The sequence below is a fragment of the Zophobas morio genome, unplaced genomic scaffold, assembly GCF_036711695.1.
Source record: "Zophobas morio isolate AGI-343-1 ecotype UQ-CSIRO unplaced genomic scaffold, CSIRO_AGI_Zmor_V1 ptg000005l, whole genome shotgun sequence".
In the NCBI taxonomy this organism is placed as follows: Eukaryota; Metazoa; Arthropoda; class Insecta; order Coleoptera; family Tenebrionidae; genus Zophobas; species Zophobas morio.
Genome location: NW_026972110.1, coordinates 18238862 through 18260753, shown reverse-complemented (window position 1 = coordinate 18260753; position 21892 = coordinate 18238862). Strand labels below are relative to the sequence as shown.

The 21892-nt window shown below is 33.2% G+C and overlaps 1 protein-coding gene across 7 annotated transcripts in view; it reads left to right on the top strand.

Annotated features, from left to right (window-relative positions):
- Nucleotides 1-9374: 9374 nt before the first annotated feature.
- LOC135122908 (tensin-1) overlaps nt 9375-21892 on the top strand; it is a 395140-nt gene continuing 382622 nt past the window's right edge. For 6 of the 7 annotated variants that reach the window (XM_064047412.1, XM_064047407.1, XM_064047405.1 and 3 more), the window contains exon 1: nt 9375-9717. In XM_064047412.1, the coding sequence (XP_063903482.1) occupies nt 9634-9717 (84 nt within the window). In that variant the 5' untranslated portion in view covers nt 9375-9633. The remainder of the gene's footprint in view (nt 9718-21892) is intronic. The other variant, XM_064047402.1, reaches the window with a different exon arrangement.

Here is a 21892-nt window from a genome sequence, read left to right as displayed (position 1 = left end):
AGACATTTTTTGATCGTCTTAGAGATAAACCTTTATGTTTGTGAACGTGTCTATGCCACTTTCTACATATTCAACAGAGCTTATGTCATGTTTACTAAAAATAAATCTTCTATTCGCTGTTCTACCTTCCGTCATTATGTACGATGTGCTGAATTTATTAACGGAAGTCGTCAATAATATTCGCGCTGAAAGCCACCATGCGAGCAAATACATATTCCAAAAATGTAAATGCACACACTGTTGCAATAGTCGGTGTGAAACTGAAGCAATTACGGTCTGTTTTCGTTGAAGCTTATGTACTTAGGCGAATTATTATGCATCCAGTAATCCAGGGGTATTAACACCGAGATACACTAAAAGTTACTTGTGCTGACTTTAAATTACTACACGATTTTGCTTATAAATGCAGCAAAAATTACCGCTACCGCATGTTAACAAATATTTGCTTTAGATTGGTGGAATTGCAGTAAAGTGAAGATAGCTGTTTGACATGCAAAGTTTGCAATAAAATGTATCCACCGTTTCTGTATTATTATATTTTTATTTCTGCATGACATGGAAATATTTTTATGTTTGTTGCTGCTTGCTCGTCCGGAATACATTTTTGCTGAAAAATTTCAAACAGCGTGTTGGCAACGAAAATTCTGCATGGCAGTTTGTTACTGATTTTTACTGGAATGTTCAACGCATTGTAATGAAATCTCGCCAGCATTTAAATTACGGAAAAAATACTTTTTTCGAATGAAATAAAAAAAAAAACGGTTTGTTTGAAACATTTGATGTAAGGGTACAGTTTTATCTGAGAGATAATTACGTTTGTCGTTTCCTTGTTTAAATAAAACATTGTTAAATCCGATAAGGGAAACGGACATTTAGGGGAATAAAAATGATAAATGTTTACATTCTAGACAGGTAGTTAATTAAATTTCCTTTTAAAGTGTCGTAGTGTAGGTTATGACGCACTTAAAGGCTAAAGCTTGTAGTAATAAGATATTAAATTAAGTACGGTGAAACCGACAGTGATAATAAACTTAGTGTGTCGCAAATTTTATCAAAAGGGTAAAAAAACTAATTTGGCACATTTCTAAAAATAAAACACTTTCCTTAATAATTGTCACCCAGAAAGTAAACAATTTGACATTATTAGCGAAAAAAATCTTCACAGCATTCCCTACATTTTTTGGCCAAAGCTTTCAGTTCTCTTTAGCGTTTCCATGTATACACATCAAAGCCCAGAACCTTCAAACACATTTCGTTTCTTTAAACAAACCCAGCTCCTTTGAAACTAAATACGCGTTACTCATTGCTCGTAACAACTGTGTAATTTATATCGATCAACTCATCAAATGTATTTACCGATCCGGAAACGTGCGCAGACACCGAACCAGAAGTCCCAGCCAATAATAACCCATTTAATGCCGCATCGTTTTCTATTCCGGTCACTATCGCATTCCGTACACGTGACCATTTGGTCGGTGCAAAAAATCGCGCCAACAAACGGATGGGCCTACCCAGGTAAGCAATTCTCGATCAACAAAGCTCGGAATTGGGAAAGACTTAAACAATAAAGTTCAACGGACAATAGGAGCGCATTACTTCCTATCCCGTCCGTTCGACCTTGGTGGTAGAACTGAACGCCGAAGAGACGGTGTACGAAAAATGGAAAAGTGTCAAGCTAATAAGGTGAAGTTTCTACTTGATTTAGAGAAAATAAAAGGGGGTAATCGTGTCTTTTGTGTCAGGAGAGGGAAGATTTGTCCTAGATTCTGCTATTGGCGTTACTCGGGGCTGACGACAGAAATGTTTTCAAATAGTATGAAAGGTACTAGTAAAATTTGAATTTTTTATGGTGCATCGAACTCCTCGAAGAACTTTCTGATCTCTCTAAACTTCTGCCAAGGTTTGGCGTTTCGTTGTAGAACTAAATATTAATGGAACAAGTTGAAAACAAAAACAAAAAACGAGGCACTCGTTTTAGAGAAAGGTATTAATTTTTAATTTACAGAAAATTAGTAACCGAAATTTGTAGCTTTCTACAAATGGTGCGAAGTTTGCAAGTTGCGCCACTGTGACATTTAACCGATTCGGAGTTCATAACTTGAATTCATAACTACTACTTACAATTTCAGGAAAATCGGGGTAAACTGTTTTTGATTTGATCAACAGCAAAAAATTGGAAATTTAGCTACTTACTTACAGAAAGAATTAAACAATAAAAATTATAATAATAGAAAACAAAATCAAGGTCGATTCATAAACCACAAGTAATCGGGTAAATTATTTTATTAAATTTAAATATTCATTACTGTGCAAAATGTTTGACAAGCGCAGGTGCACTCTATTACAATACTTCCTTAGCTTACGCTCGAGAAGTAAAAATGCCATAGATTTGACAGTCAGCTAAGGAAGTATTGTAATAGAGTCCATCTAACGAGTGCTCATTTCATGTTTTCTGGCGTTTGATGACCCTAAGAGTTATGACGAAATCGGTCCCTCGTTTCCATCTGTTTATCCGTCTATCATCTGTCATACGTCCACTAACAGTGTCGATTTGTATTAGACAAATAATCTCCGGAACTACTAGACCGATTGCCGTCAAATTTTAGACGCATGTTGTGAACATCATGTAGATGATAGTACCTTAACCAAAATTTGTTCCTTCAAAATTTTGTACATTAAACATTGTTTCAATTTGATTAAATAATATATACATTGTGGTTTATGAATCCGCTTTGATTTATAATTACAATTACTTTACAAAAATGTGTGCAATAGCCGGTTGTTTCATGTATACTAAACTCACTTGACATACACTTAGTAAAACTTTTATGACTTAAGCGGTTTCAGCCAAACCACTCTTATAAGTCAAACTGGCTGTTGTATAACTTAACTCAGTTGATATATACCTAGTAAACTTTTACAGCTCCATTGTGACAATAATGGACAGTAATAATACTTGCGGTTCGGCTCCATAAAGCTTACAATAGCCAGTTTGACTTCTAAGGATGGTTTGATTTAAGCCGTTTAAGTCAAAAGTTTTACTAGGTGTATGTCAAGTGAGTTTAGTATAACCGATATCTCGTACACCTGAGAAACAAGGGGGTCGAAGGCGGATGATTTGAGGCCTTGAATTTGAGCAACCGAAACTCTGCGCGCGTGAGTTTGAATCCCATTCTAGTACACATTTTTTTTTCTTGGACATTAAATTGTTTGAATTAACTTTAGATCATTTTTACTTTCCGAGCGTAAGCAAAGGAAGTATTGTAATCGAGTCCGTCGACCGACTCTCTACTTTTAGGGTTTCTCGACCTTTCATGACCCCTACAGTACGAAGAAATAGGTCTCCCGTTTGTTCGTCTGTCTATCCGTCCGTCCGTCCGTCCGTCCCTCTGCCGTCCTGGATTTTTATTACACAGATAATCTCCGAAAGTACTGCGGCGATTGTTGTCAAATTTTGTACTTATATTAAGAATATCATGTAGATGGTAAAACGGTAACCAAAATTTGTCTAATCATCCCCACCAATTGTGATGACGTCACTTCAAAATTGCACACAGTAAATGGGTTTCAGATTGTATAGAATAACATAGTGCTAAACATGTAGTTTATGATTCCATATTGAGTTGTTGGGAAAAAAATTACAATCATAAAACAACATTTTGTGATTTGACTTGGAATCCGCTAAACCGAATGCGCTGAAATCTTGAAGATGTTTTAAGGTTATAAAGAGCATAATAAATTTTTAGTTAAAATATATTTGCTTGTCCCCTCCAAAAAATTGATGACAATCGTATTGAGCATTTAATAAGCTTATATGCAAAGAATAAATGCAAACTTTTGCATTTAAAAGCTACGCAATGACATTTATCGCAACTGATAATTTATCATTTCGATTGAGAAACAAAATCCCACCCCAGATTCGTCGATTTCTCATTTTCTCGATGAATCGGATTTTCAATTTCTCGATTTTTCAACTTTTGGATTTTTCGAATATTTGATTTTCCCATTTGTCGATTTCTCGAATTTCAATGTTTCAATTTTCCAGTTTCTCAGTTCTTCAATTTTTCGATTTTGCAATTTTTTGATTTTTCGAATTTTCGATTGCTCGATTTTTCAATTTTTGGACATTTCAGTTGTGGGATTTTTCAATTTCGGTATTTTAAATATTACATTTTTCGATTTTTCAATAGTTCGATTCTTCAATTTTTTCGACTTTTCCATTTCTCCCTGTTTCGATTTTTTGATGTTTCAATTTCTCGAATTTTCAATATTTCGTTATTTTAATTTTTCGATTTCTATATTTTTCAATTCTCCGATTTTTTAATTTTCAATTTTTCGTTTTTAATTTTTTTTTATCCAATTTTCAGTTTTATGATTTTTTAATGCTTCGATTTATTAATTTTTCAATTTTCCAATTTCTCGATTAATGAAAATATCCACGTTTCTATTTTTCGATTGTTCAATTTTTTCGAATTATCGACTTTTTCAATTTTAAATTTTTCAATTTTTAAATTTTTAATTTTTCGTTTGGACTATTTCGATTACACAATTTTCCGATATTTTCATGTTTCGATTATTCAATTATTCAATTTTTCGATTTCTCGGTTTTACAATTTTTAAAGTTTTCCATTTTTCAAATTTTAATGTTTGAGTTTTTTAAGTTTTCAATTTGTCGATTTCTCGTTTTGTCGATTACCCAGATTTTCGATTTTTTGATCTTTCAACTTATCGATTTTTCGGTTATTTGATTTTCCCATTTCTCGATTTCTCCGATGTTTGGACTTTTCGATTTTTTAGTTTTTCATTTCATCAATTTTTCGATTTTTCAATATTTCGAATCTTCAGTTTTTTGTCATTTCGATATTTCCATTTCTAGATTTTTTCATTTTTCAATTTTTTTAATTTTTTTGTTTCGATTACTCGAATTTTCAATTTTTTGATTCTTCAATTTTGTCGATATTTTAATTTTTCGATTTTTAAAATTGTTGATTATTCCATTTTTTTGTTTTTCGTTTTTTTTTGTTTTTTCAATTTTCCGATTTCTCGATTAATAAAAATTTCAAAGTTCCTATTTTTCGGTTGTTCAATTTTTCGATTTATCAATTTTTAAAAGTTTTGAATTTTTAATTTTTCCTTTGGATTATTTCGATTTTACCACTTTTCGATTTTCGATATTTTCATATTTCGATTTCTCGGTTTTTGGATTTTTTTATTTTTCGGCCCTTTGATGTATAGATATTTGGATTTTTTAATTTTTCGATGTTTCGATTTTTCACATTTCGACATTTCAGTTCCAAAGACCAATAAAAAACATGATCAAAGACATTTGGTGTTTTTGAAGATTGTCCTTGAGAGAATTTTTATCTTGTCAGATTTGTCGATTTCTCGTTTTCTCGGATTTTCGATTTGTAGGCTTTTCAATTTCGCGATTTTTCAACTTTTCGGTTTATCGAAAACTTCATTTTCCCATTTTTCGATTTTTCGACTTTCCGATGTTTCGGTTTTTCGATTTTTCAGTATTTCAGATCTTCAATTTCTCGATTTTGCTATTTATTAATTTTTAAAATTCGGTGTTTTTCGACTTTTCGATTTCTCGATTTACAAATTTTTTGCCGTTTCGATTTTTCAATTTTTCGACATTTCAGTTTTGGGTTTCTTCATTAAAAATATTTTACATTTTTCGATTTGTCAACACATTTCGATTCTTCAAATTTTCGACTTTTTGATTTTTCGGTTTTTCGAGTCGCTTTTTTCATATTTTAAATTTTCGATTCAGTCTAGATTTTTCAGTTCTTCGAATTTTTATTTTTCAATTTTTCGATTTTTTTAAATTGCAAATTTTAAAATTTTCCGATTTAAAAAATTTTCTATTATTCGATTTTTGAGTTTTTCGATTTTTTGATGTTTCAATTTATCAATTTTTCATTTTTCTGATTTCTCGATTAATCAAAATTTCGATATTTTAAAATGTTTGTCATTCCTCAGCTCAAAAGTTTGCCGAATAAATCCTATCTAAAATGTACAAAATGTGATAGCCTGTACTTTCGATTTATCTTTCCATTAATATTTTCTGGATTTGCGTATATAGGGTGAATCAAAAAAATTATCATTGTGTTTCAGGGGCGAGGGAAGTTCTGTCGAAACAACGTTCAACCAATTTTTCTAAATTACAATTATAAAAATAGAATTAAGTGCGAAAAATGAAAAAAAAACTTTTCAAAGCAAAAATATGTCATTTTTATTTCTAAAAAAATACTTTAGAATTTTTGTTTAATTTAAATGAATACTTTTGGCATTGCTAATACCGTAATAAAGCCTAAAACTGTCTAATATGAAGGTTATTTTAGACATTTACTAGCATTTTTCCCACACATTTATTCTCATAGAAGTAAAAATACTGTAGTTTCTTATCCCGAATAGGTCAGATATTGATTTTAGTTGGTCTAAACTGAAAATTACAGTTGCTCACAGCCAATTTTTCATAAAAATTTTATAATCTGTTTGTCTAAATCGAAGTATCTTAGGACATTGCAATTAGGGGATGTTATAGAATGAAATTGAATTAAAGCCGTAAAAATAAGGCAGATGATTTAAAGAATATTGTTTGTACTTTCCTAGATAAGAACAGAGCAATAAAAAGCGAATAAATATTATAAAATTTCAACGCCTCTTCTGTCGAAGTGCTGCCCTACTAGGTACATATTTTTCCCTACCGAAAAATTAGACACACTGTATATATAAAATTGATCATCTAATGTTATTAGATATTATTCTAATTTTTTAATATAAAAATTGATATATTTACCAGTCACAATGTAAGAAAAAAGAGGCCTACGAGGAAATCGAACCCGTGACCTTGCCGTTATTTTTACTTTTATTATTGGAAAATATTGTAATAGTATTTTTTTGTGATAATCTGGATGCTTAGGGAAAAACTAAATTGGATTCATAAACCTCAAGTTCAGGAGCATTCCATTTTATAAAATTTAAATAACATTTATAATGCAAAATTTTGAGATGACGCCGTCAATTTGTTGGTAGGGTGATCAGGCAAATTTCGGTTAGCATTTTAATATCTACACGACATTCTTAAAATGCCTGCAAATTTTAACGATAATCAGTGCAGTAGTTTCAAAGTTTCAGACAGACGACAGCAGGCAGACATTCGACAGATAGGCAGACGACAGACAGACACACAGACAGACATACAGACAGACAGACAGACAGACAGACAGACAGACAGACAGACAGACAGACAGACAGACAGACAGACAGACAGACAGACAGACAGACAGACAGACAGACAGACAGACAGACAGACAGACAGACAGACAGACAGACAGACAGACAGACAGACAGACAGACATGCAGACAGATAGACAGACAGACAGACAGACAGACAGACAGACGACGGATAAACGTCGGACAGACAACAGACAGACGACAGGCAGACCACAGAGTGTGGATACATAATATTTTGCATATTGTAACTGTGATTTATCTAGCAGAATTTTGAGATGACGTCATCGAGTTTCTGAAGAGAATAAATGGATACATTTTTATTCGAGGTCAGGCATGGATGTACACAATATTTCTAAAATACACCTACAATTTCACAGAAATCTCTTACGCACTTTTGAAAATTACTTCTAAAATAGCCAACAGACAGTCAGACGGAAACGTGAGACCTCATTACTAAGTAATAAGTGTGTACTATTTTATGCAAATCTACGTATTATGAGAATTTAATCTTTTTTACTGGTATCAGTACCTGAATAACTGCATAGTTTTTCTCTATGACATTTTCTTTTTATTTGTGATTATGTATAATGCATTGAAATCAAGTTAATCATACTTACAAAAATTATTCTCTTATAATGTAAAGAATTTAGAAAAATATTATAAACATTTTATTATTCACTGACTTTTGCATTAGTTATTAAAGAATGCACCTGGAGTGGCACAAAAACATATTCATATTAATGTTAAACAAATACTTTTACAGAGACTAGTTAAGAAATTAACATTAATAAAAGTAGATGTTTAAATACGTAGCTTACGACAAATTCTAAATTTATATGTCTAACTTTAAACAGACGCTCCATCATATTCAAGTCGGAATTAACTGAAGAAATAAAATTAAAAATATGCAAAATGTGAACTTGCTGTATAACCAGAAAATTATTTTCAATATACTCTGTTAAAGTAGTGTTACGAAAAAGAAAAAAATGAAAAAATTATATCATAATATTTTCAGGTGTAAGCATAAACTTCTTGTGGGGTATGAATAAATACGCTGTGACTAATGTTTTCTAGATTAAAGTTAGTCGATTCTTAAAATTTGATACAAATTCATCATCTTGTAATGTACATACATGTAATTCCTGAGATAAACCATTTGATACCTCAAGGTTACATTTTTAGGACATCCCGTATACGTAAAGTTAAAAATAGTGTTGCCTTGTCAAACCATAGATAAAAGAACACGTTGCGTAGTGCATTTACAGTTAGATTTACTATGGAATTTTAAAGACCCACCATCAATTTTTTGGAGGGAAAAAGACAAATGTGGACTGGAGTGTTCGATTCAACAGTAGTAGTCACAGGAGAAACAAAACTTACTTTCTTGTATTCTACAAATTTGAAAATAGCAGTGAAACAAAAAACGTAACACTGAAAAATTTTTCTTATTCCATGAAAATACGGCAACGAGGTCATTTTCCTTGGCGTTGCACAATTAGTAGAGTACGAAATTGCAGGCTGTCCTTTTTACGATCTACGTGCTCTGTCTGTCTGTTAGCATTAATTTGTAGTAAGTACTAAATGCTAATCAAAGTTTAATTAAGACGTCCTCTCTAAATTCTGGCCACGTTATGTTAGTATTACATTGTATGTGATGTCTTTATTAAATAAATATTTACTAATGGTTACATAATTTCGGCTGAAAACTATGTATATTAGCATGCGGTATTTATTATGCTTTAGAAGCGCTGAAAGTTCAGTGTAAACAACTCTACCGATTTTATTGCGCTGGAGATCCCGACTATTTGATTGCGCGCAAAAACAAGACACAGTCTTAATTTTTTGCATGTATGCGCTTGCAAACTTCCCCACGGTCTCCGGAAAACTCGCCTTATTTCTCCGCGCTCCTTCCTGCCGGAAAATTTCGCCCGGATACGTCAGACTCTGGACTCAGTTAATTTCGCTGTCGGCTCTTTTCCGCAAGCACCTATCTCGAATTGGGCAAAACCTAAACAATAAGGTTCAACGAACAATAGCAGCGCACTACTTCCTATCCCGCACAATCCGTCCAACCTTCGGTAGTCGAACTGCAGGGGTACGGAGGCTGAGTTTTCCGAGTTCCGGAGCGAGCGCGCGTCAGTTGCGTCCGGGAAGCCGAGCGCTTAACATCGGAAGAGCCAAAACAAGCCCAAATGCCGGGCTTTCGCGCTGCTGCATTCTACTAACACGTGATGTTATGATGAATTTTAAATCGGCCCAGTAGTTTAGTCCGCGCATTTAAAATTCATTATATCGTGCTTATCTAACTTAAGTCGCTTATCTAGGTTAAGTCAAAGTAGTGTTAAACGAGTAATTAGGCGATAGGTGCTAGCGTAGTTCAAAATTTGAAAAATGCCGTGGATTAAGTCGTGTTTGTGCCAACACGAAAAGAAAAAAGCGCCCACGATCAGCCCTCCCATTCATCTACTGCTCAAGGTAAGCACCCCACATGGGGATTCTCCCCGGAGCCGAATTTAGGTTAGGGTTTTTGCTTTTGTTTGCGACGCTGTGACGGCGTTATGTAATTGACACTAACGAAATTTATGTGCGGGTTTACACGCTGTTTTTCGAGGTTTGTGTCACAAGCATGTTAATATTCATATTATGGACGTTGCTGTTTCGGTTTTTTGACTGAACGCAATTTTCAAATAGTATTCCTGTATTTGAATTAAAAAAATGTCATTATTAGTATTACTCGGGGCATAAAAATGACTTTTTTTTTTGTTTTATGCGTCTATTATTGTTATTTTTGTTTCTGTATCCTCAAGAATACATCCTACTCAAATATCTCTAACTATATTTAAAAGCGAAATAAACATAAAAGCGGAAAAAATAAACCTGACCCCTGAACGGAAATAAAAATAAATCTGGAGAAATGAAAAATGAAATAAATATAAGAAGTACAATGCGTTCTAGAGGATTCTTCTGCGCCCACGTTTCAATTCGTCCAAAGATGGTTACATAATTGGCTTTTCATTTAGAATGAGAATCCGTTACTTCTTTGCTATTAAAACAAGTGTAGAATATAAATTTTAGTTCTTATGAGTTAGTACTTGTAGACAGTTAATTTTATGGCGTATTTATTATATTACCTACCTGTCAGTGTTATTTCAGACATTCTCATAAAAATTCAGATGAAATTAGCCCAGACAAAAATTTGAAACATGGTTATTTGATGACTCCAAATTGATTTTTTTTTTGATACCCAAAGTGCAAATTTTGTCCACACTTGTTGTTTTGTCGAAAGTGTGGCTCGATAATGAAACAATGCTTCCAGGATAAAATTAATTCTGGATAGTGCGACCCGCTTTGGCCGGGTATTGTAAATTCCCCATTGTTGGCTAATCCACCTGATTAAGAAAAATGTTGGTCACAATTCACTGGATTAGCAAATGAAAGGTTTTGAAATGAATTTATTAGCATAGAAAAATAGGGAATATTTGTCAGCATTTTGTCATTTTTTATGCTAGAAATTAATGTGGACGAGTTTACAGTAAATACAGATTATGGTATCTCCATTATTCATGTTTTTAAATTTTGTGGTGCGTAATTTACGGGCCTGTATCTAAAGCGATATTGCGAATTGAGTAAATATGTACAAAAAAAAAAAAAAATGATAAGAACGACTAACCAAATAAGACGTAAAAATCAACTCGTGTTGCTGTGGATAATTAAAGCTCACCAAACCTTTATTTTTATTTGGCTAAAATGCATAATCTTGTCTGTTATTGGCAATATGCGATAAAAACGGTGGCAAAGTGTACACTGATTATAATTAATAGTCCTGATTATTATTTTTCATAATTATCCACATACTGTGTCTTTGATTCAATTATAACGTGTATGTTTTGATGTTTTATTTAATAATGATTATTGTAGGACGCTTCATTTACTAGTAAATAAAGCTAAAACCTGATAAATATAAACGTTTACGTAAGTAATTTCAAATTTTTGTAACAGGAAAACATAACATGTAGGTCATTTTGGTAATTAAAAAATACGCAGCAGTTTCTAGATCGGCATTAATTGATAACACAATAAAGCGTACCATCCGCCACAATTTTAATAATTTAGTTATTACTTTAATAATATTGCCATTATATCTTTATCTTTATTTCTGAACAAGAAAAAATATTGCTTGTCTAAATAAAACGAACATCTGAAATAATGAAAAACTTTGTCCCGTTCACAATTAATTAATTTAAATTAATGGCGTCATCTAGAAAAGTCAAGAAATAATGATTGTTCTAGAAGGAAAAAGCACAAAAGTTTCTTTAAAGAGTGTGTAATAATGTGTAAATACAAATCTAATTCTACAGAACATGAAATATTTAAGTACTCTTTCCCTTCACTTAAATTAAAATCCACATTTCCTAACGAAACTCCTCTTGATGAAAACGTGAGCTTCCTACGATAAATGGTTCTCAAGTAATTAATGTTTAACGCAGGATTTTTAGGCACGTACTGTATTAACTGAAGACGATGCTTAATTATTTTTCAGTTTTTTAGATCCACGAGAATTTTGTGTTCTCTTCTTCGTCGCAACACACTAACACATCTTCTCTTTCTAACCACGAAGAAACCAAACCACCTGAAATGACAAATGTTGAAAATAATCTGAACATGAAATCTGACTCTTCAGTGGTTAGCGCTACACATGTATGCCTTATGTTTTTGCACATTTCGTTATTGACTTGCCATGACCTCAAGGGAAGTAGAAACATGTTTCTGATTAATAAGGCTTTTAATTGTACTTGGAAAGGCAGTGATAAATTTTTTCTTTTACTTCTTGAATTACGCAAAAATTTTTATTACGTGAGTTGTTGAAATATGAGAGAATAGGAATAGCAAAAACCAAATAACAAGCAATGATTCTCTGATCCAGAATTGTGGTCGCCCACACTGCAAATCGCCCCCTTAAACCAATAAAGTGAACTTTATGTACTTAGGATGTTTTTGTTAATGTCAAATTTAGTTACATATTTTGTGGTTTATTTGTTACTGTTTCCTAATTAAAGGTGAATTCTCCGGAAACTGATCTGTTTTGCAATAATAATGCGTAGACGGTGTACAAAATGCGCTGTAAATATTTACAACGAACGGTCATCCATGTGGTAAAATAAATACAATTAATTATACACATACGATTCACTTCGTAACACAAATTTAATAAGAGTTCGTTACCTACAGCTAGTTTGCTAAATTTAGCATTATACTTTCCAGTGACTCCATATCGAGCAATAATTCCAATATTCTTCTCAGGAATTTCATTTCACAAGCCCTTAACATGCCCTTCTGTCTCTGTGTTAAGTTCCATCAGTCGCTTCCATATAATAAAACTTAGAGAAAAATTCACGAGAGGTGTTATTATTTTCTGCACCATTTATCATTGATCCCAGGCACATGATTTTGTCTACTTGTTGCGTCTTCGTTCCTTCGATGCCTGTTTGCGAATTATGTGTTTCGTTTCACGTAGTGTTATTTCCGTTTCCTTTGCATTATTTTTCGTTTCATATTTTTCTAGTTCGATAAATTTATTTCTAGATTCCCTCTTTTCGTTTCAAGTTTGTTTGTTTTTCGTCTGTATTCTTACGATCTTTCTTGTTTTCTTGTATACTCTTGTTTTCTGTTTATTGAATTAAAAGATTTCTTAATATCAGTCTGTTCTCCCTTTTGCGAAAGTCGCTTCACATAATTGCCTTATTAATACAAACATATATCAATTTATGTGTATTAGTTCTAATCTGTTTTCGATTATACCGTATACAATAGCAATAGATTGAACAAGGTTCATTTTGTCTTTTTTTTCTCTCTTTGTCATTATCTTTTTTAATATTATTTCAACTTCTTACTCCCTCGTTTTCATCACTTCTGGTTTTATTTCTTTTTTTTGTAATACTTCATGAAATTCCTCTAATCTTTCGTCGATTCTGTATTCATTTTTATCGTCCTTGTGTGATCTAATTATGTTCTTTTATACAAAATATAAATAGCAAAAAAATTGGTCCAAGTTTATTTGGATTGAACTTTCCACGCCTCTAAAGTAGATGTCCAGCTTTTTCGAAAATTATAAGATTTGATTTTACGATTTTTTTTTATGATAACTAGAGAGCGGAAAATATGCACCAAAATTTTGAGAAATATGATCATATGATATGCACCAAATTTATGCAAATATGCAGTAACTTTCTTAATATATGCAGAGATATGCAATGCATATGCTCCAAAAATAAAAAAAAGCGAACTAAATTTATTTATAAAATACAAAAACAGGGTTCCCGAGCTTACGTTTTATTACAAAAAATACATAAATCACACTGCAAAGTGTTTAATTACATCTCACTAACTCATAAATCACGGTTTTAAAGATAATATTCTTATTATACTAAAAAATAAATATAAACAGAACAAATTGAAAAATAGTAGTAATCCATTATTTAATTACTATTTTGGTAACAATTTATTTTTAGATATTTTTCGAAATATTCTAACAAAAAGTTTTTCCGGTGATTCTAAAGTATATGTATTTCTAAATAGAAAAACTGTGTACTACGTCCACAGATGTAAAAATACTTACCGGTTTAGGGCAGGCGCCACAAAACACAGTTCATTCTTGAAGAATAAGTTCAGGAAAAGGTTTAATCCATAAATTAATTTGAGTTATCTTCGATATATACCTGTATCCCTTTAAATGCTTTCAATACAAACTCACGATGAAAAATAATAGTCCCTTCGACCACCACTAAACGTACCACTTAACTAACGAACAAAAATATTGGGCATGAATGGTATTTCCAAAAGTAATTAGGGCGCGAATTTACCTGAAAGGATGGCTTAACACCCAGTGGTGTCTCCAAACTACCGTAAAACCCAAACCTTTCCTAGTTATTTGAAGCTCAGGACAATATTTGCAATATGATTCATAAAATTTCGTCTTTCTAGATAAATGCCGATAGAATGAAAATATTTTTTTTTTCAAATTAGCACAAAAATTGATAAAAATGCAAAATATGCACGCGTTTGGTGAAATATGCAGCAGAAGGCAAATATATGCAAATATGCAATTTTTTTATAGCTGTATTCATTTTTAATTAGCATGATTCGTTCACATATTAAATATCAAGACTTATATGCAAAAAATAACGGATATGCAAATTTCATAAAATCCGCTCTCTAATGATAACTTTTATAAGTTAAAATAAAGATACGTATCTAATGTTAAAGTAAAGGCCAAGAAACATACTTTGTGTATATTTCCTCAGAAAAATTTGTGATGCCGTCATCATTTTTTTTGAAGGGGATGAATAATTAAATTTTATTAACGATTTACCATGCTTACGATAATCTCCAAACATTCGCCGGATTTCAGGGTGTTCGATCTCAAGTATCCCTTTTGTTTTGTTTTTGAAGTAGTTTGAAAGAATCTCGGGCTCCCTTTTTGTTTTGTTTTTGAAGTAGTTTCAAAGAATCATGAGATCCCTTGTCTTTTTTTGATGTAGTTTGAAAGAATCGCGGTGACCCTTTTTTATATTATTCTTGAAATAATTTGAAAGAATCTCGGGAACTAGGTACTTTTGTTTTATTGTTGAAATACTCTGAAAGAATTTCTTGTGCCCGATTTTTGAAAAAATTTGAAAGAATCTTGGGGATCCCTAGCGTTGTTTTTGAACTAATTTGAAGGAATCTCGAGGATCTTGTTTATTGTTTTTGGAACAATTTGAAGGAATTTCGGGGACCTCATGCGGGTCTTGTTTTTGAAGTTATTTGAAAGAATCTGGGGGACATCATGTGGGTGTGATTTTTGAAGTAATGTGAAAGAATCTCGGCGATCTCGTGTGGATCTTGTTTTTGAAGTAATTTGAAAGAATCTCCGAGACCCCCTGTATTCTGTTTTTGAAGTAGTTTGAAAGAATCTTGGGGACCTCATGTGGGTCTTGTTTTTGAAGTAATTGAAATGAATCTCGGGGACCCGTTGTGTTCTGTCTTTGAAGTAGTTTGAAAGAATCTCGGGGATCCCTTGTGGCTATTTATGAACTGGTTTGAAAGAATTTTAGGGATTCCTTATCTTGTTCTTGAACTAGTTTGGAATCTCGGGATCGCTTTTGCTTTGTTTTTGAAGTAGTTTGAAAGAATCTCGGGCTCCCTTTTTGTTTTGTTTTTGAAGTAGTTTCAAAGGATCATGAGATCCCTTGTCTTTTTTTGGTGTAGTTTGAAAGAATCTCCGAGACTCCTTGTATTCTGTTTTTGAAGTAATTTGAAAGAATCTCGGGGACCTCATGTGGGTCTTGTTTTTGAAGTAATTGAAACGAATCTCGGGGACCCGTTGCGTTCTGTCTTTGAAGTAGTCTGAAAGAATCTCGGGGAGCCCTTGTGTTTTGTTTTTTAAGTAGTTTGAAGGAATCTCGGGGACTTAATGGGGGTCATGTTTTTGAAGCAGTTTGAAAGAATCTCGGCGACCTCGTGTCGATTTTGTTTTGAAGTAATTTAAAAGAGTGGCATAGATACCTTTAGTATTGTTTTTGAAGTAGCTTGAAAGAATCTCGAGGGATCCTTGTCGTGTGTTTGAAGTTGAGTATTTGAAAGAATCTTGTGTTTTGTTTTTGAAGTACTTTGAAAGAATCTTAGGGATTCCTTGTGGCTATTTTTGAAGTGGTTTGAAAGAATTTTAAGGATTCCTTATCTTGTTTTTGAACTTGTTTGGAAGAATCTCGGGATCGCTTTTGGTTTGTTTTTTGAAGTAGTTTGAAAGAATCTCGGGCTCCCTTTTTGTTTTATTTTTGAAGTAGTTTCAAAGAATCATCAGATCCCTTCTCTTTTTTGAGGTAGTTTGAAACAATTTCGGAGATCCCCTGTCTTGTTTTTAATATATATGTAGTTTGAACGAAACTCGTGCCTGGTTTTCGAAGTTGTTTGATAGAATTTCGGGGACCTCATGCGGGTCTTGTTTTTGAAGTAATTTGGAAGAATCTGGGAGACCTCATGTGGATGTGATTTTTGAAGTAATGTGAAAGAAACTCGGCAATCTCGTGTGGATCTTGTTTTTGAAGTAATTTGAAAGAATCTCCGAGACCCCTTGTATTCTGTTTTTGAAGCAGTTTGAAAGAATTTCGGAGATCCCTTGTCTTGTTTTTGATGTATGTAGTTTTTGAAGTTGTCTGATAGAATCTCGGGGACCCCGTTTATATTGTTTTTGAAGTAATTTGAAAGAATCTTGGGGATCCCTTTTGTGTTGTTTTTGAAGTAGTTTTAAAGAATCTCGGGGATCCCTTGTGGCTATTTTTGAAGTGGTTTGAAAGAATTTTAGGGATTCCTTATCTTGTTTTTGAACTAGTTCGGAAGAATCTCGGGATCGTTTTTGCTTTGTTTTTTGAAGTAGTTTGAAAGAATCTCGGGCTCCCGTTTTGTTTTGTTTTTAAAGTAGTTTCAAAGAATCATCAGATCCCTTCTCTTTTTTGAGGTAGTTTGAAAGAATTTCGGAGATCCCTTGTCTTGTTTTTAATAAAAACATGACTACTAAATTATGACCTGACCTGGCCTGGACTGATCTGGCCTGATCTGACCTGACCCGACCCAACTCGACCCGACCACATCAGACCAGATCGGACCAGACCTGATTTCTGTATTGTCTCAAATACATTTTTTTTAATATTTTTGTGAATAAATAGAAACCAAAAAGTACATCCTTAGAACAAACTGTATTTTGTGAAACAAAAATTAATAATACTTAATTTCTTCTTTTTGTCTGGAGCTGTTTTATCGCTGGGTTATTTTGTAGTAGTTTTTGACGAGGCTGTTTTATCAGAGCTATTTTGACGGTCACGGTAAAATTTATATCCTAGAAGTTTTTGCGGATTTTTTAGGCAACTTTGCAAAACTCTGTTTTTCAATACTCCTAATATGAATTTTGACCGATTTTCGAAATTTTGAGATATTTAGAAAAATCACTTTGAAATAGAATTTTTCGAAAATTTTGTTCCAGGACCATGAACACGTGATTTTCGAATTAGTTTGTCGAAATTTATATTTCAGAATTTTTTGGCAAGTTTCAAAAGCCTCAAGTATTCCTCGTATGAATCTCCTGACAAAAAACTTTAGAACAATTTTTTTCTGTTACTACTGAGACATTAACGTAGGTATAATTGAACTTTTTCGATAATATCGATTTCTAATAAGAGAAATCAAGCTACTAATAAAAATCACCTTTAAAGTATTAAATTAGCAATTTTCTGTAAGTTGAAAAATGAAATTAGAAACAGTGCGCATTAAAAAATAAGTATTATTAGAACATCTAGCATTGACAAAGAATTTTTAAATTTATTCACCTGTTGGTGGTATTTTGTCACTTTAATGGTTACATTTTTGACGAATTTGTTCCACAATCTGAACAATGTACAAAAACCGGACATAAAAATAAAATGAATATTAATAAGAAAATTTAGTCTCGGGTAAACTTTTGAATTTAATTAATTTGGAAGATTATGTCATCATCGGAACTCAGATTATTAAATTGACATGTGTCACAATTTATCACTTGTCAAAGCGCTCATTACAGGCAACAACAGGTGTCTAATGAGCCTGTTTAAGAATGAAACTGATACTACTGAGAATGTTTATCGACACTCGTCGGTCCAAGAACGTTCACTAATTTTCGAGAACTAATGTTTACGTTTCTTTCAATTTTAATAATAGTAAGTTAAGGGCAAATGTTGCGCATATGCTAGAATCATTTGAGATATTTTCACTATAATGTAACTGTATCCTCTGTCACAGCACGCCGCCTTTAACAAAATGACTAACTTTTCTGTGTAAAACACAGCCATCAATCACAAACAATAGGCAAACAAACTTTGCCATATTATACTCATCCAGCAACAAATCTAGATCCGGACGCTGACTCACCCAAACCTCGCGATATTTTATTCCACGCAAAAATTTTAAATTCAAATTTGGCGAATAACTATGCAGAAAGTGCGGTTACGAATTTCGGCACCTAATTATTCAGCGTAAAACAACGTAAATTAATAAAAGCGCTTCATTACAATTCGAAAAATTTCACTTTTTAACAACGCCGATAATGCCGCCTCCCCCGCCAGCCCGTGAAATTAAAAAAGCAATAAACAATATCACAAACAGGTTCACATGTGAAAGCCCGTACAAGAACCCATAAAAAAGCCGTTGCAGGAGGCCCAGCCAACCCTTCCCATATTATGTCACTGTCACTGACCTAGGCGCAGGAAATTTGTAGCCTTAACCTCTTGGGAAAGCACTTTAGCAAGGCTCCATCGTTCGTCTACTCCATCATGCGTTTGATGGGCGAGTGTTTCGAAAGAATTTTCGTCGTTTTTCTGCGGAGGCGTGATAAGACGGAAAACTGTCGATAGCCACTTTTGCAGCAGACACTCGACGTTATGCCCACGGTGGCGGTGTTAAGTTTTGATCGACGCTGCGATATCGACACAGATCAAAGCGGCGCAATCGACAATCAAGTGAATGGCTGCAAGGCACAATTTATTGACATAACAATATTAAAGGAATAAATAGGGCAGAAATTGAATGGAGAGGCTGTTGTTCATTAGATGTCTCTTGTAAACGCGAGTGGTGTGCTGAGGAATGAAGCGAAATGAAACTAGAGAAAAGTAAAAAGTATCGGCTCGAAGTCGATCGTTAATTCTTATTTTACGGTTATTGTTGAACTGAGAGATATTTTGGTACTTCTGTCGTATTAAAAGTAAGAGTTTCAAAATGTAAATAACCTGAAGCTACGTATCTTCCTGGTTCTTAACTTTTTTTAGAAAGCGTTATATTGGTGCTTTGAAGACGGGATCAATAATTGCTACACAATAATTAGTGATCGGAATATAGGTACGCAATTTTGGTATCGCTTATTATTAATATGACGACCGAATCCGTTATTATGTGAACTGGGGTAATTACGAGCGATTTACGCCAGTTCATGTTTGCGTATTTTGCATGAACTGAGGTAATAATAATAACTAAAAGTGATTTACATGAACGTTTGCATATTTTATAGGGAAATATATTTGAGTTTTTTTGCACTGTTGGCCAATCTTGTATACTTGCGAGTTTTCTAACTTTGGATATTTTACTACTGTTTGCGAATTTATCCGAAATTTCTTTCTCACTACATGAGAGTTACTAAAATATACATATAAATAAATATATAAATACATTAAAATAAATATAGATAATAATTTATTATGTTAAGAAAACACACTTGTTTATATTTGGTCTGGACTGCATTTGTCCTTAGGAAATGGAAAACGGATTAACAGTTGCTTCAAAAATATGAATGGGTTAATGAAGGTCAAGGTTTGCCTGTATAGCTGGCGAATTTTTCCATTTGAAAATGTTCCGATCAACATTATTTCATCAAGGGCGCGTATGTCAACTCCGATACGTGAAGTGTAATACCAACAACACAACCCGGGAGTGTACCGTTTGATAAATAAAAAAATTAGGGTCAATTTTAATCATTAAAAAAATATAGAAAATAGGAGTGACGGTTTCAGTTAGAAAAAGATACTAAGTAGTTGAGTATAAAAGCTGATCATACAATCTGGAATTTTTTGCAAAAATTTGGATGTCTAGAGGAAGAACTAGCGGATTCGCACACCATTCAACATTTAAATCATTTTAATATAGAATCTTTTGAGATGAGGTCATCAGATTCTTGGCGGGGATGGTTAGCCAAATTTTGGTTGGCGTTTGGCCATCTACGAGGACATGATATTCCTAATATACAGAGGTGGATGGGACTTGGTGTTTCAACGTGGAAACAATTTAAACCGATGCTTGAAAGGCCGAAATTTTAGTTTATTTAAAAGTATATAAAATCTGGATTCAGATAGCGACGTTCTGGTGAACCACGACTACTGGCGCCTCTAGAAAATTCCCGATTCTCAACTGATCCCATCCGCCCTTACCTGTGGTATCTTGTCTTTAAAGCAATTTGAAAGAATCTCAGGGACCCCTTTTGTTTTGTTTTTTGAAGTAGTTTAAAAGAATCTCGGGGACTACTTTTGTATTGTTTTTGAAGTAGTTTGAAAAAATCTCGGGCACCACTGGAGTCTGATTTTTGAAGTTGTTGGAAACAATCTCGGGCATCCCTTTTGTTTTGTTTTTGAACCAGTTTGAAAGAATTTTGAGGTCCCTTTTGTTTTGTTTTTGAAGTAGTTTAAAAGAATCTCTGGGACCCCTTGTGTCTGATTTTTGAAGTTGTTGGAACGAATCTCGGGGACTCCTTTTATTTCGTTTTTGAACTAGTTTGAAAAAATCTTGAAGGCCCCTTTTCTTTTGTTTTTGAAGTAGTTTAAAAGAATCTTGGGGACTACTTTTGTATTGTTTTTGAAGTGGTTTGAAAGAATCTCGGGGACTACTTGAGTCTGGTTTTTGAAGTTGTTGGAAACAATCTCCGGGATCCCTTTTGTTTTGTTTTTGAACCAGTTTGAAAGAATCTTGAAGTCCCTTTTGTTTTGTTTTTGAAGTAGTTTAAAAGAATCTCTTGAACACCTTGTGCCTGGTTTTTAAAGTATTTAGAATAATCTCGGACACACCTTTGGTTTTGTCTTTGAAGTAATTTGAAAGAATCTTGCAGACCTCTTTTATCTGATTTTTGAAGTAGTTTGAAATAATCTCGAGGATCTCTTGTGCCTTGTTTTTGAAGTAGTTTGAAAGAATCTCGGGAACCTCCTGCTCCTAGTTTTTGAAGTAGTTTTAAAGAATCTTAGGGAATCATTCTGTTTTGTTTTTGAAGTAGTTTGAAAGAATCTTGAGGGTCCCTTGTCTTTTGTTTTTGAAGTAGTTTAAAAGAATCTCGGGGACTCCTTTTATATTGTTTTTGACGTAGTTTGAAAAAATCTCGGGGAACTCTTTTGTTTTGACTTTGAAGTAGCTTAAAAATCTTGGAAACCCCTTGTAACTGGTTCTTAAAGCAGTTTGAAAGAATTTCGGTGACCTGTTTTGTTTTGTTTTTGAAGTAGTTTGAACGAATTGAGGGATCCCTTGTCTTGTGTTTGAGTTATTTGAAAAAATATCTTTTCTTGTTCAGTAACAAACCCATTTGTTTTATTTTTGAAGTAGTTTCAAAGAATCTCGGCGACCTTTTTCGTGTTGTTTTTGAAGTAGTTTGAAAAGTAATTTGAAAGAATCTTGGATCCCTATTGTTTTGTTAGTGAAGTAGTTTGAAATAATCTCGGGGACCACTTTTGTTTTGGTTTTGAAGTCTTAGTTTGGATTAATCCCGGGGACCCCTTGTGCCTGGTTTTTGAAGTTGTTTTAAAGAATCTCAGGGACCCTTTTTGTATTCTTTTTGAAGTAGTTTGAAATAATTTCGGGAACCCTTTGTAACTGGTTCCTAAAGTAGTTTGAAAGAATTTCGGGGACCTGTTTTGTTTTATTTTTGAAGTAGTTTGAACGAATTTTAAGATCCCTTGTCTTGTGTTTGAAGTTATTTGAAAAAATATCTTTTCTTGTTTCGATGTGGTTTGAAAGAATCTCGGGGAACTCTTTTGTTTTGATTTTGAAGTATATAGTTTGAATGAATCTCGGGAACCCCTTGTGCCTGGTTGTTAAAGTAGTTAGAAATAATCAC